This window comes from Apis florea, unplaced genomic scaffold, assembly GCF_048593485.1.
Source record: "Apis florea isolate Af1SG1 unplaced genomic scaffold, ASM4859348v1 contig_1794_pilon, whole genome shotgun sequence".
In the NCBI taxonomy this organism is placed as follows: domain Eukaryota; kingdom Metazoa; phylum Arthropoda; class Insecta; order Hymenoptera; family Apidae; genus Apis; species Apis florea.
In genome coordinates this window covers 2,092,071-2,107,818 of record NW_028256482.1, presented here as the reverse complement: position 1 = coordinate 2,107,818, position 15,748 = coordinate 2,092,071, and the positions used below count along the sequence as shown (strand labels likewise).

Here is a 15,748-nt window from a genome sequence, read left to right as displayed (position 1 = left end):
AAAGATCGGGACCGAATTTATACTGTGTACGTATTAATGAAGTGAAAAAAGTTCGTAGAAAACTTAAATTCCAAGCGAATTTTTAAGAGTAATAAAATTTGAAGGGAAGTCGTTTTCAAAACTCGAGCATGAAATAAATATAAATAATTCTTATTATTGACGGTTGTTAGCTTAAAATGCATTTATTATTAATTCTATATAAGAGCAAGAATATTCGATGAATGTAAGAATTCTTCGAAGAAGGAAGAAATTTCGAATATTTATTATAATTGGTAAACCAATTAGTAAAAACTTGAGTTAACACGCGACACACCTAAGTGTAGGCATAAGTTTTATGATATGATGTTTTTTTTTTTTTATCTACTTGAATTAATTAACATTTATTATTTAATAAATAAATTTTTGTACGATTATCATATTCATATTAAAATATGTATCTCTAATAGGCATGAAATATGTATTGCAAGATTAATATACGTATATATAAATAGTATAAGTAAAAGTTATATATGAGATAGCATATATCATTAAACATTTATTACGACAAATTGTATTTTAAATATTTTTTTTTTACTCGACTTATTTATGTAATATTTAAAATATATATTTAGCCGTATCGTCATTAACCTTTCGATTGTTAAAACTTTATATGTAGATTTTTATGATTATTGCCATCTAATAGAAAGTATAATATATGTACAGATCATTAATATATTCGTGAAACACCGTGATTGAGTGTTGAGAGTCGATCACAGAAATCGAAATAAATATAAAAATTGATAGTAAAAATTGAAGCTTGTTTATTAAATTATTTAGCAATTTAAATTCGCGAAACGTTAAACGAAGAGAGACGGAAACATTGCGACAGAAATGTGACGGAGACAGAAAGATGTCTCATTTTATTTCCATCTCGCCTCGTCTCATTTCAATTGCTTATAACTTTATAAATAAATTAATCGATCGTTTTTCTGTACCAATTTTTATATTTGGGTTCTAAAATCAACATCTGCACAACTGTCCCATGAAAATATTCCGTATATTAAATTATTCACAATAAAAATTGCATTAGGCAAAAGCATGAATGAAAACGTGAATCAAATAATAAATAATCACGTGTATTTTATGTATTACTGACATAAATCGATATACGATACGAATTTTCCATTAAAAAGTATAGCAGCGTGAAAATATCTGCATCACTAGCGTTAAGACATCTGGCGCCTACTTATCGAACGCTTCAACTATAGATAATGTGTACTGCATCCATCTGACTCGTATCCTGAAAAACATGGGCAAACTGCCAGTTAAAATCCTATATATTGTCCGTCCAAATTTTCTAAAAATCAAAAATTATTATACTTTTAATTACGTTTCTTTTCCCCCTCTCTTTTTTCATTTCTGTCAATAATATTATACCATATCTCGATGCGTATAATACTTATACGAATAATATTAAATTCGTCCGCAATATAAAATACACATGATCGGATCATATTTGGTAAAAAGTCGAAAGTTTTTTTCACGATGTTTTATCCGTTGTTATCTAACGACGAAACTCTACCTGGCCAAACGTCCACGATGTTATCGACTATTAATAACGTCGATATACGAGAGATGGCCATATCAATGGAAAACGGGGATTTAATCGGTGGAAAATGCCGGTACTAACGGCGTTTGATGCGAGTTTTGACGCTCGCAATGATACACCTACGACCGATTGCGTAAGACATTAAAGTTAGCGCGCGCAGGCTTGGTCTTACTTTCAGCGTGTCAAGGACATCGGCGACAGACCCTGTCGGCCTAATTCCACAAGATCGTTGCCAGAACGTGCGGACATTAAAAATCTCACCAACGTTCGATATTCTCTCCCTTTTTTTTTTTTTTTTTTTTTTTTTCATTCCTTTCCCCCGTTTCCGAATCGACGGACGAAAACGGAAATAGGCGCGTTGGAAGGAAACAAACCGTCGGTTTATCGCCAACTTTTATTAAAGTTGGGAAACGAAAGTGACGTAAACACCGAAACGAATCGAGTGAAAATCTCGAAAACGATCTTGTTTTCGAAAAAGGGAAAAGTAAGAGAGCGGAACAAAGTGTTGGACATTACGTTTCCCAATTTTAATTTAGAGAAGTAGAGAGTGCGATTTATATCCACGGTGGAGAAAGATTTATCGATCAGCTTGCTCGTCGCTGATCGTGCTATCGTCGTGATCTGTTATCGTTACCGTTGTAACGTCGTGGTATCGTATATGCCAGAAGTGGAGATTTTCTTGGCTCTCAGGAAAGTACACGACGATAGACGCGTTGTCCTTGACACGAAGCGAACACGCCGTCATCGTCATCGTCTCGAGTACTCGAATGAATTTTACTCTTCAGGCGTCGAAAGTGAAACACCCAAGCTATTTAGAGGCAACGTGACTGGAAATTTTTGATCGAATATATTATTGATCTACGAATTGATTGTATGTATTTAAATATTTTCTTTTTTTCTTTCTTTCTTTTTTTCTTTTTTTTTTTTTTTTTTTTTACGATCATTCGAAACTTTATCCACTCCGTCGCATCGACGACACAATAATGATAAAAATTTATTTCCCCTTTCCTTCTCTATTTAAATGACAATACCGGTTTCTTATTCCATTCGTATGAAAAGAGAAATTATCTTTAGAAGAAAAAATATATATAAGTATAAAAGTCATCGCTTTTGTAAGTAAATGTGATAATCGTTCGACACAATCGTTCATTCACTATGTAACGAGTTATTAATATAATTGATTGAAGAACACGTCAGTTCTCTCTGTAAAAACTCGGTCGAATTATCTTCAAGTAAACTTGATAAATGCTAAAATTAAAATTATTATTTTTTTCTTTTTCTACTTCCGTGATTCAATTTTTTAATAATTATTTCGATTCCAGCAAGCAAAGTAGAAATCCTCTTTTACAAATACAAATATTTTCTTTATATTTGTATTTGTCCATATTTCTTATAAAGTATTTTACAATTGATATAACAAAATCATCGCGTAAAAACGTACAATGTAATCGTACAATGAGAAGTTTATTCGGGTATGCACTCTTTTCACCACTTTCTTATCATGCTTGAACGATCCAAATAAAATAAAAGATCAAAACGATTGAACGAACGAATTGTTTTTTTTTCTTTTTTCCCCCCAAACACGTACGAATCGATCATGCGTATAAACAAGTTCGATGAACCTTTCGATCGGATTCCCTTCTCTGCGTATTTAATAAAAAATTTTAGTTCGTGCTCTCATCGAGTCCCTTTATGAATAAGCTTCTGTTTCTTCACCGTATCTACGTGTCGTGTGATTCAATGCCAAAATCGTTTCAAAACCATTTGTTCGAGTGTTGTAATTCGTGTAACTGCTTGATCTTGAATTCCGTGCATGATGTCGTCGCATGTGAATTGATTTTCTTCCTTTTACTATACTTTGTCATCGATAACACTTAAGTATATACACATATACTTACTATAAAATATCCCACAATTACTATGCCAAAATCGTAGACAAAAAGCGTGGAAGAAACGATCCATTCGTATTTCGCATGCTATGCGTTACATATAAAGATAAGCAGAAATATAATAATAATAATAATAATAAAAGAAATCTGAAGAGGAAATTGAGTTGAGAATTTGAGAATTTGAGCGGACAGGAAAGAGATGAAAATGTTTTTAAAAATTTTAAAATCGAACAGACACGGTCCACCGATAAGGTAGTGCAGCATAGGGAATCGAATCGAAACAAATCATGGGGAGACAAACGTAATCGGTGCAACTTGTTTCTCTGTTTTCACGATCAGGTTTACCGTCAGACACTTACTAGCCGTGCCGCTGACACTGGCATTGGCCTACTCTCTCCAGTATAGTTCGTTCTCCCCGGCTTACCTTCATAGTCTCGCTTTCTTTCGTATGTTTTCGTCTTATCATTGAACGTTATACACTGTTTCTACGATCGCGAAAAACTTGGCTGCCCGATTAAACTCGATGAACAAGTTGCAACAACGACCACGATCCTGATCCCCAAGTGTCCAAGTGTATAACGGAAAGAAATAAACGGTATATAACGGGGGGAGATCGAGAGAGAAAAAGAAAAGAATTAATAAATATTCATACACGTATAGATATTCATAGATGTATACACACGTGTATATATAGATGTTGACGAGAATAAAAGAAATATTTCAGAGTATTTCCAACTTCACGCATTAAAAAAGGGTAACATTATGGACAATCGATAACAATCAGGAGCACGATCAGATCACAATAATGATAAGAAAGGAAGGCTCGCTTTGCGACCCAGTTTTCGGTAGGAAAAGTCGTCCATTTCTTGTTCATTCCCGTTTCAACCGCCGCACAACGCAAATCGTGTGAACACCGATTACGATATGATAGGAACGGATGATACGAATATCGATCGAATCGCACAAATCCAATGCGTTTAAGAACGCACAATTTTCTCTTGCATCTTTTTGCGCTCTGGTCTCGCTTCCGTTTTCTTTAATTTTTTACACCTTGGTCTTGGCGCTTGTGCGGCGCCCTCTCTTTCATTCCTCGTCGAAAATATACACGTACAAATATATATATATATCTGCTCTATATGTATCATACGTGTACATATATCGTATCACGATAAAAAGGATACATAAAAATCGTATAATTCTTTTTTTTCTTCTTCTTCTTTTTTTTTTTTTTTTTTTTTTGAAAGCTTTATTAGAATAAAGTCACACTTTCTTTTACAGTGTGCGCGTGTCGGTGTACGTATATACATATGTATTTCGTATTTCGGGAACAAGCAATGGTCCACAACAACGAAGGAAACTGAGGTGCGGTGCAACGACCGATCGTCAAGTAGGTCGGTTGTGGGCGCACGCAATCGTCGCAACGATTTTGAAAAACTGTCGTTCTACTTTTACATGGGAGCACTTTCACGGTCGCTAACCCCACGACAACGACACTTGCCATATATTTTGCATCCTCTTGTATTATACCTACGTGTAAATACGTATACAACCGATGGAAAAAGGTAGAACGTAGAGAGTAATACGTATTTTTTTTTTTTTTTTTTTTTACGTATGCAATAAGTTCGCGAATAAATCTGTTAGACATCCAAAATTTATCACGTATTCAACCTATGTATCTACCTATGTGATTTCCTTTTTTTTTTATATATATATATATATATTTCATAACTTCTACGCTTTCTCTCGCTAATGGCTGTTAAAATGTCATTTCTACCTTCTTTTTTTTTTTTTTCATCGATACATATGTAAGCGCGAAGGATAGAAAAAAGAATGGGCGAAAAATCTAATCGTGACTATCGACCGTTCCTTTGCACACTTGTAAATATAATGGCAGAGAATAGAGTATTGGGAGTAGAAATGAATTCAAATCGTGAATAGAAAACATCTTGTTAAAATGATGTTAGTTGTTACTAACATCCTTGACATCGTTTACGAATCTACTCTATTCGTGATCATGCGCATATGCAATTAGTCGATCGAACGTTGTAACGTCACAATTGAACTCATCTTGAAAATAAAGCACTATATCATCATACTACAAAGTATGCTATTTACTGGGCGACTAGGTATCGATCACAATTTGCTTGATTACTAGCATTTAAAAATAAAACAATCGAAGCATAAATGCATTACTTAGAAAAATTGCGATCTATGTGTTTCTCATTCGCGTATATAAAAATCATCAGATTGATCTTGATAATATTGAATTTAAATATGGCTTTTTTATGGCACGAAGAAATTGTTTTTTTAAGTAAACAAAACCATGTATGTATGTGTATTTAATTTCAATCGAATCGAATCGAATCATTCAGGACGAATTCAATAACATTTTAATTACGAAACTAAAAAATTGTCTCAGACTAATTGATTATTATTTTAAATAATTATTCAAAATTGTTTTCCATGTTCCCATTCTATATTTTAAATTTAAAAAAAAGAAAAAATATTCGTGATACATCTTTAAAGAATCAATTTAATAAACAAATGCAAAAATTGCTATATAAAAATATCGATTACAATTTATTTATTAAGTTATACATAATTTATTTCCATTAAATAGAGAGAAATGGAGATAGAACGAGACACCGGTGTGATAGAGATAGAACTATCTCGTTCTATCTTCGTCTTGCTCTGCAACATTTATTAAACATAATTATTCATAACTTAATAAATAAATCTCAATCGATATTTTTGTATATCAACTTTTGTATTTCTAGAATCAACTCTCCAAAAGTGTCTCATAAATGTATTAATATCCGATACATATCTATACATATACATAGTATATATTGTTACACAGAAATGACAACGCGAAAGATACAGCAAATTGAACGATGTTTTTATAAGAAAGGAGCGAGATCTCTTAATAAATACGACGAAGGGGATGTTAATGTAATATGTGAAAAAAGGAAGAAAGTAAGAAAGAGAAACAAAGAACGAAGAGAAACGCGAATGCGGGTGCGCGACTGCATGCGCCGCTGCGCCATAGTACCGCAACCCGCCGTTCGTCATTGTCTCGGCGCCACAGTCTATCTCTCGTATGTACGGAGCCGGCTGAAGCTGATCGTTCAGCACGTACTTCCCTTCCTTTCCTTTTTAACGTGTACTGCCTGCTATTTCGACACACTTCTTATACAATGGTAAGTGAAATATTTTAAGTTGAAAAGCCGTAAATCTTGTTATAGCTTCAAACATTCGGATTCAACTTGTTAAATACACGTGTATCCTTGACAATTAAACGTGAATTCGAATAATTCTTTATCGACATATTTTGTTATTTCAATTCGAAACTCTTTATCCTTCTTCTGTATCAAGTTACCCAATGTTAATTACCAAATTCCTTTCTGGTGGAAGTTCAATGGACATATTATTTCGTTATTTATCATGATCTTACCGGTGATTACTCATATTTATACCTTCTTCGAAAAGAACGTTTTCTTAATAAAATCCAGTCTCTTATGTAATTTGAACAAAACTTTTCATTACTATTCAACGAAAATCAATGAATCGATTTGTCTTATTTCTTTCGACATTACTTTACTTGATACATGTCGGTACGATCTGAAGAGCGAAAATTGAGGTGGGAAAAACTTGAAAGATTCTACTCCATATAAAGCTTTTATAATTCACCACGAGATCGCAGCACTTCTCTTGGAATTGTCATTTTACGTCGGTGTGGTCACTTTTTTGTAAAACTGCTATTATTCATTCATCAAATGATTAAAGTTGTAAAAAATAAAGATAAAATAAAATTATATCTTTGCTTTTCTAATTTTACATACGATCTTTTTTAAACGGAACAATATCCTCATCCTTACCGTCGCTATCATCATCAATTACTATCTTTATTCTTATTTTTGCTGTCGTCTTCGTTATCATCGTCGTTATCGTTATTGTTATTATCGTCATCGTTGTCGTCATCGTCGCCGTTGTTGTCGTCGTCATCGTTATCATCGTCGCCGTCGCCGTCGTCGTCGTTGTTGTTGTATCATTCTAGTCTCTCTCTAGTCTTTATTATCATTTTACAATGCATCCTAAAATTATACGTAAAAACACACAACCCCCACAGGTACTTGCAGACACAAATTTGGCAAATCTTCTTCGTGAGCAACAACAACAACAAGAACGACAACAAGAACAACAACGATGTCAGCGAAAATGTTATTACGAAGGTAATAGAGAATTTCCATTAGAAGGGGAGACTCAGCAATATAAATCTACAGCAAATGGGAATCCAGAGGAAATATGTGTGACAAATTTAGTGGATGGAGAGAGCTTATGTTACAGTTTAGCTCTAATACGAGGTCGTGCACCAATAGCGTGTAATTTCATCATTGTACGAAATCAAGAAAATCAAAGTTCCGAATGGCCAATCGTTTCCGGTGAATTTCGTGCGATAGTAGAATTAACACGAGGTCCAAATAAGTTGGAATTCGAAGCAGCAGGTCAAAGAAAAGGACTTGTTTTAATTCACGAACCAAGAACGACAAGACTACGCGTAACTCCCGTCTATGTGATTTGCTCTGGGCACGATGGATATTTCCAAGGTCCACGAGGAGAAGATCGGTCGCCGGAAAGCGCTGCGACAAGAATAGGTCTTGGTGCCCGACTTTTACAAACTCTCACCGCCGAAAAGTTAAGGGAGGCAGGTTATGGAAGGAAAACGTTTCAACTGGAACGAGACTTGGATGGTGCAGAGTGTTTGGTTATGCATAGCATGCTTGATGTCGATCGAGCACGTGCGATGAATCAACGGGAACTTTGGGAATTAATCGCGCGTGAATTAATGACCGGTCCTTTGGCATCAAAAGATCGCAAGTATCTTGCATTTCTTTCGTGTACCAGATATCGAGGGGCACCAAATCCACGCACTCACGAAGACACTCTTGCGAGGACTCAAGGACACGCCGCGCTCGGTGGCGGTGGATTAGCGTTATTTGGTTCAGCTTGTCTTCATACATGGCCCACCTGCATGGCTCAAATATTATCTAGATTTCTTGACGCCACAATCATCGATACAGAACAATTAATGGATGATAGTAATTATCGCGGCACACACGGTGGCTGTTTCGCCACAACTCTTGGCGCAGTTCTCCATGAATTAGGGCACACTTTCGATCTTGGCCATACCCGCGAAGGCATAATGGGCCGCGGATTCGATTACGTTGATCGTGTATTTGTCGGAGCAGCTGGAATCGATTTCAATCGCAACCCTGTACTACGAAGAGATCCTCAGCATACAACGATCGCATTAAGTAGGCCACTCAGCGTTACGGTCACGATACAAGAACCGTATGCTTTATTAGCAAGCCCTCGAAGAAATCGTCTGCTTTCCGAATCGTCCCGCCCTTCGTCTTCTCAAAATCCTTCACGATTACTCGGCAGGCTATCCGCACCCGCTAGTCCAGAACTCAACAGATCCTTTTCCAAGAGTCTCTTACAAACTCAACCTGCATTGGAACAAACTCCTAATTCACAAACTGATCGAACATTTTGGTCGCCGTCTTGCGCAGCATTTCTCGCCTATCATCGATGGTTCAACAGCGAGATGGACAACGTTTTTACTCGACCTTTCCACGACATCGAATATGATGGGAAAAGGTATAATCAAGTACCTCTCCCTCAATCCTGATCCACTAACACAAACTGAACTCAACACTCAACACCCACCTGACCCATACACATATTCTTCCATCTTTCTTTTTTTGTTCCACCTCCTTTCATACATTCTTTTCTTTACTTTTTCCTATTGCTTCTCTTCCAAATATGATAATCATATGTATTTTTGTCTTTGATCACAGGAATGTCATAAGATCGCGTTTCGGAGTACGAGTAATAGAACTTAGAGAAACATCTGGTGGAATGGTGGTTGGTTCTCGACAATTTCCAGGCTCTCGGCCACCTTTGGAGGCGTTAGTTCCACTAGCTCCACCACATATTATTGCCGCACTGACTCTCGTTGCTGAAGATTCGACTGGCAATATTCTTAAATATCCTCTTCCAACTGCATTTTGAAGTTTGCAGCATTATATTGATACGCTTTACTACAAATTTTATATTTTAATAGCGACAATACAACCAAATTCGAATTAATGCCAATAAGTTACATCTTCTTTTTTAATTTTCTTAGAATCAATAAGCACGATATTAATATAATTAACGATAATGCTTGGTCGCTAAAAATAATTTGAAAAATTCAATCTCGATATATATTTGCTTTTTAATTATTATCGATGTTTGTCTAAGATAAGCTTATCTAAAATGCTATATGTTACAAGACATATTTTTTCCATTATGAATAATTTTTATGATCACTGCAATAGTAAAGCTATTTTAATCAAAACTAAAAAATCTTATACTCTATAACAAATCTCTAATAGTAAAATGATAAGAGTAAGTAAATGAATGTAAGTATGTGTGTGAGAGAGAAAGAAAGAGAGATGTATATGCTTGTATTTAAATGAGAGAAGAAAAAAATAAAAATTTCATACATTGCTGCTTGGTTTATAATAATTTCTGTAGTACCTATTGTATATATGTATTATTCTAAATATGAATTTGTGACATAATAATTATTATACTATTATAGTTAATAAAAAATATATTGCGCGCTAATAATTATATGCATGTATGTGATGAATGTATATGTAAATACATGTACAATTATATAAAAGAAAAGAACGCTAAAATAAAAAAATTTTTATTTGTTATTAATGATTTAAGAAAGTGATATAACATTATTATTAAACTGTTGTATATATATACATACAACATTCATAAATATAAATTTAGTTTTATAATATTAAAATTTTAATTAGTGAATTAAAAATTTGTTATCATCATTAAATAAAACAAATAATAAAATAAATAATAATAAATAATAAATAACAATAAATAAAATACAACTGTAATAATAACAATTAATATAAATATTAATAATAATAATATATTGAAATTTAAAAAAAATTGATAAATTATAAAAATTCAATGATAATATATTTATTTATTTAATTTAATTATCTAATATAAAAAAAATATAAAAAAAAATTATTTTATTATTTATAATTTTATCAAGAGATTATATGATACTATATTATCTACTATCTATTTCACGGAACATTTAAAAGCTGTTGATTGCTCTTCGAAATTTTAGTAATTGATATATCAAAATCGTATTTCCACGTATAGTATCATATATCGTATTCATAAAAAGTAACATATGTACTTACCAAAAATATTGCTGCAAACTATCGATTGATAAAACGTAGTAAATAAACGATAAAGCATAAAAGAACACTATTAAAACGTTTCAAAACAAAAATATCTATATATATATATATGTATATATATATATATTGTTTTTTAATTATATGTGAAATTACGTTCATCATCATTGTAAAATTATGTCACATTTTTCGAGCGCTAATGATGACAACGATGTGCTTGTTAATGAAATCGAAATTTTATTTCCAGAAATCATAGAAGACGATAAAATAAGAACGGTTGAATTTTTGAATGCAGCACGAGGCATTGTGCGAATTGTTGGTATGTATGTGTTTACATACATTTATAATCAATGGTACATAACCTACATAAAAGAACAAAAATATAAAATTGATCAAATATTTCAGAAAAACTTGGCAAAGTATTCGCACCAGTTAAATATGATATTAATGGTAACATTGATGTAAGTATATATATCTATATATATAATAAAACCTAATCGTATTATAATATACAATTCATTCATAGTATTCAAGTATAATTTTAGAAACTCGAAACGAGGTATGCAACGAATAAAGAAAGAAATGTAATTCTACAAGACATGATTTTAATTGAAAAAGCTACTGAGACTAATTTAATCGCAACGGATGCTTTACTGTGGTTAACAAGGTTCGTGCAAACTATCGTATAATTTTGTATAATTTCCTATATAATTTATATACATATATAATTACCTATTTTATTCAATTTAATTCAATTTGTACATTTTTTTTTATTTATTATGTTTATTGATTGAACTTCAATTTAACAATTACAGAGCATTACATATGATTTTACTTTTTTTCGAGAAAATTGTAGAAGATGCTAAAACAACTACACCAACAGAAGATCTAGTTGCATTTTTAAAAAAATCTTATAAAGAAGCTTTAGAACCATATCATGGTTGGATGGCACAACAACTTTTTGATGTAAGCATTCATTCAAAACATACTTAACATATTCTTATTATTGATAATTTTTTGAACAATAATAAATTATAAATTATTATTCAATTATCTTTTTTATCACTTTTTCTATAATCATGTTAATGTCATATTAATTTTTAATTTTTTGTTAACAGCTACTCTCACGAATGGTTCCTACACGTTTGCAACTTTTACAAGCACTTACCAATAAACAAAATATTGAAAATGATATTATTATCAACAATATAGAAACATATTTAATGCGTTTACGAAAAAATGTATCAGTAATACAGTTGTTTTATAAAACTCACAATCTTGATACATAATCATGATATAAGACATTATTAATTAAATAGGCTACCTATATATATTAGGTATTGATTGATTAGAAATTTTTACCAAACAAAAAATCAGATATTTATATTTTAATATAAAAATTATGTTCTATATATATTTATTTTAGAAGACAAATTACCGTCCATCATTTGTACTATATAAATGCATTAAATAAAATACTTTAGCACGATGATTTGCCAAATTTTTCAAGGCAATCATACCTGTAATAATTTCAATAAAAAGAAGGCAAATCATAAGAAAATTGACAAATATTTCACTATAATGAAATAAAATCCAATAATCAAATAGAAGATACATCTCTAGGGGAAGTTGTATCAATATTGAAATTAACCAGCAACTAGTTAATTCTGGAATCTAATAATTTTTTTATATTATAAAATACTAGAAATCAAATTCTATGATAAATAAATTAGAATTACCTTTCCAATAAGATTTCCTGCATATCCCAAATATAATTTTAAACTTTCAAAAATTGAAAGTATCAAAAATATTGTTACAGCTATCAATTTATAAATATTTGTTAAATTATTGTACTATAAGAATAATAAAGAAAATTAATAAACATAACTTTATTAAATAATAATTCTGTAATTTCACTAAAAAATAATATTTACTTTTGCATCCAAGTTTATTATACTAATTATCAGCCAAATTGGAAAAAGCCATAAATTCAAATATAAAGCTATTTGAAACGGTAGGTTAGATCTTGTTTTATTATCTGGAACATATTCATATATATATATATATATATATATATATATATATATATATATATATATATATATATATATATATATATATATATTTTTTAATAAATTCTTTTTTAAAGAAGAAAATGTTGTATTCATATAAATTTCAACTTACAATCATAATAGTTTAGGTTAGAAGATGTTTCATTAATAATATTTGTTTCGGTAAATTTCACCATTTTTAAAACTAATTTTTTAACATAGTTATAACAATTTAAAAATAATCATAATAAAAATATCATATATAAAAAAATATTTATAATCGTTTTATATGTTTATACTACTTTAAATTTACATTTATTCAGTTTTTGTATGTACATACATATACCACTATATTTTATTTAACAGAATATATCTGTATATATACAATGTCGATCTGGAATTTTCTTAGTATAATATTATCCTATTACTTATATCTTTTTCTTTTCCTTTACTTATAATTTCTATCTCTTATTTGCTTATTATTATGATAAAATTGTTTAGAAAAATGCAAAAATATATAAATTTTAAATGCAAAAAAAAATATAATAATATAATCAAATTTATTAAAAATTAATAATAAAAACAATTTAGAGGAAAAAAATTCATATCAATCTTAAAATTTTTCACGTTTAATACACATTTAATTTGTTTCACGTAGTAGCGTGACATGTGTTTTGTAGTTCTGAGACTGGAGCGGATTGCGAATAAAGTGACAAACGGTAGACGTTTATAAAATTTGTGTAGCTGTGCATAAAAGCGCATGCAACATTCAAAATATTAAAGAACATTAGATAAAACTGTTTGTAGAACATAAAAATTATTTAACAAATTTGATCGTTTATTCAAAAAATAACATTAATCATTTTTGAAAGGAGGTTATCCTATTTCGTTTTCATCTTCATAAAGCAGTGAAAATTTTTGAAATGGCCGGTGCAATGTTATTCGAACGTGCACAAGCAGTTTCAATGACGAATCGTAGTGAAGGTATTTCACTTTTAAATGAAATTGTCTCCGATCCAAGTATTGGTGTTACGGAAGATGACGAGGATAACATTCGCGTGAAAGAACAAGGTATTTTACATCTCGGTGAACTTTACAAGAAAGAAGGCAAGGCAAAAGAACTGGCGGAATTAATTAAGGCTACCAGACCATTTCTTAGCTTGATTAGCAAAGCAAAAGCTGCTAAACTTGTACGATCCTTAGTAGACTTTTTTTTGGATTTAGAAGCTGGTATTGGCATCGAGGTATTTTCATATATATTTTTTATAATTTTCATATTTAGTTCAGCATCAATTTTTCTTTTATTAACAGGTTCAACTATGCAAAGAATGTATAGAATGGGCAAAAGAAGAACGTAGGACATTTTTAAGGCAATCATTAGAAGCACGTTTAATAGCATTATATTTTGATACTGGTATGTACAGTGAAGCATTACAATTGGGATCAGCTTTACTTAAAGAACTTAAAAAATTGGATGATAAACAACTCTTGGTTGAAGTACAGTTATTAGAAAGTAAAACCTATCATGCATTAAGTAATTTAGCAAAAGCAAGAGCAGCTCTTACCAGTGCTAGAACAACTGCTAATGCAATTTATTGTCCACCTAAAATGCAAGCTGCTTTAGATTTACAGTCAGGAATTTTACATGCTGCCGATGAACGAGATTTTAAAACTGCATATTCTTACTTTTATGAAGCATTTGAAGGGTAAATTATTTTTTTCAATAATATATTGTATTTGGAAGCTTTTTGTTTTCATTGTAATTACTATTTTTTTCAGATATGACAGTGTAGAAAGTCCAAAAGCTTTAACAGCTTTAAAATACATGCTACTTTCAAAAATTATGTTACGTACACCTGAAGATGTTCAATCAATTATGTCAGGAAAATTAGCTGTTAAGTATGCAGGAAAGGATTTAGATGCAATGCGAGCAGTTGCCGAAGCTAGCCACCGACGATCATTGGCAGATTTTCAAACTGCTGTGAAAAAATATCGCGAAGAACTAGAAGATGATGTAATTGTACGTGCTCACCTCGGTTCCCTTTACGATGCAATGCTTGAACAAAATTTATGCCGTTTGGTTGAACCTTATTCACGTGTACAGGTATAATAATTTGCTTTATAATGTTATAGATTGATTATTTAAAATTCGTTTTTTATTCTATTTTTTCGTGTAGGTCAGTCATATTGCGACCTGTATATCACTGCCACTTACACAAGTGGAGAAGAAGCTTTCACAAATGATATTGGATAAAAAATTAAGGGGTGTTCTTGATCAGGGTGAAGGTGTTTTAATTGTTTTTGAAGACACTCCTCGCGATAAAACTTACGAGATTGCATTAGATACTATACATAGCATGGGGAAAGTCGTTGATACACTTTATCAAAAAGCAAAGAAACTTACTTAGCCTTATTTAATATATGTTTCTAAACAGCAACAGCAGTTGTAATTATTATCATCAACTATCATTTCGTGTCATTGAAAATCAAATTAATTTTTGTTTTCCAATATGTCCGTTTATTGTGTAATATAAATTTTGCCCCTATCTTAGCATTACACTTGGTACTGATTCTTATTAAGTCAAAAATGTAAAATTTTGAACTAATAGTTCAAATGAAAATATCATTTCTTACGCGTATGCGTAAAAATACATTAACAATAATTACACCATAGATACACAAATCGTGGTGAATAATCATGTATATCAGATTTCTTTTATTAATTTAAAAGAATGATTTTTGATGTGCAAAATATGAACACAATGAATAATCCATTTTTTTATCAATTTACTTAATTTTATCCGAAATATCAAAAAATATATTCATTCATAAAATTGTATGTTGTTTGATTTAAAAGAATTACATTTTTTAAAATATATCTATGAAATTACGTATTCAATTACGTATTATCCTTTTTCCCCTTCTATTTTTTAT

The 15,748-nt window shown here is 31.1% G+C and overlaps 4 protein-coding genes across 5 annotated transcripts; 3 read left to right on the top strand and 1 right to left on the bottom strand.

The window, feature by feature from the left end:
* Nucleotides 1-6,540: 6,540 nt before the first annotated feature.
* Nucleotides 6,541-10,263, top strand: LOC100872102 (uncharacterized). Its single transcript, XM_003695101.4, has 3 exons — nucleotides 6,541-6,677; nucleotides 7,607-9,138; nucleotides 9,339-10,263. The coding sequence occupies exons 1-3, from the start codon at nucleotides 6,675-6,677 to the stop codon at nucleotides 9,550-9,552; spliced, it is 1,749 nt and encodes a 582-aa protein (XP_003695149.4). The 5' UTR covers nucleotides 6,541-6,674; the 3' UTR covers nucleotides 9,553-10,263.
* Nucleotides 10,264-10,591: 328 nt separating this feature from the next.
* On the top strand, nucleotides 10,592-12,666 carry LOC100866740 (pleckstrin homology domain-containing family A member 8). The gene is made up of 6 exons (XM_086912215.1): nucleotides 10,592-11,082; nucleotides 11,169-11,224; nucleotides 11,309-11,430; nucleotides 11,579-11,729; nucleotides 11,882-12,100; nucleotides 12,190-12,666. Exons 1-5 carry the CDS (start codon nucleotides 10,941-10,943, stop codon nucleotides 12,050-12,052), a joined length of 642 nt encoding a protein of 213 aa, XP_086768341.1. The 5' UTR covers nucleotides 10,592-10,940; the 3' UTR covers nucleotides 12,053-12,100; nucleotides 12,190-12,666.
* Nucleotides 10,978-13,509, bottom strand: LOC105735904 (transmembrane protein 17B). Of its 2 annotated transcripts, none has more exons than XM_086912224.1 (4): nucleotides 12,948-13,333; nucleotides 12,698-12,801; nucleotides 12,503-12,616; nucleotides 10,978-11,125 (listed from the first exon to the last, which is right to left on the bottom strand). In XM_086912224.1, the coding sequence occupies exons 1-4, from the start codon at nucleotides 13,009-13,011 to the stop codon at nucleotides 11,111-11,113; spliced, it is 297 nt and encodes a 98-aa protein (XP_086768350.1). In that variant the 5' UTR covers nucleotides 13,012-13,333; the 3' UTR covers nucleotides 10,978-11,110. The 2 variants fall into 2 exon arrangements, with proteins under 2 accessions (XP_086768350.1, XP_012343938.1); XM_012488484.3 differs by lacking the exon at nucleotides 10,978-11,125 and adding an exon at nucleotides 11,527-12,437 and having other exon boundaries at nucleotides 12,948-13,509.
* On the top strand, nucleotides 13,492-15,713 carry Rpn6 (regulatory particle non-ATPase 6). The gene is made up of 4 exons (XM_003695098.4): nucleotides 13,492-14,058; nucleotides 14,126-14,520; nucleotides 14,594-14,918; nucleotides 14,992-15,713. The coding sequence occupies exons 1-4, from the start codon at nucleotides 13,738-13,740 to the stop codon at nucleotides 15,220-15,222; spliced, it is 1,272 nt and encodes a 423-aa protein (XP_003695146.1). The 5' UTR covers nucleotides 13,492-13,737; the 3' UTR covers nucleotides 15,223-15,713.
* The last annotated feature ends 35 nt before the right edge of the window (nucleotides 15,714-15,748 follow it).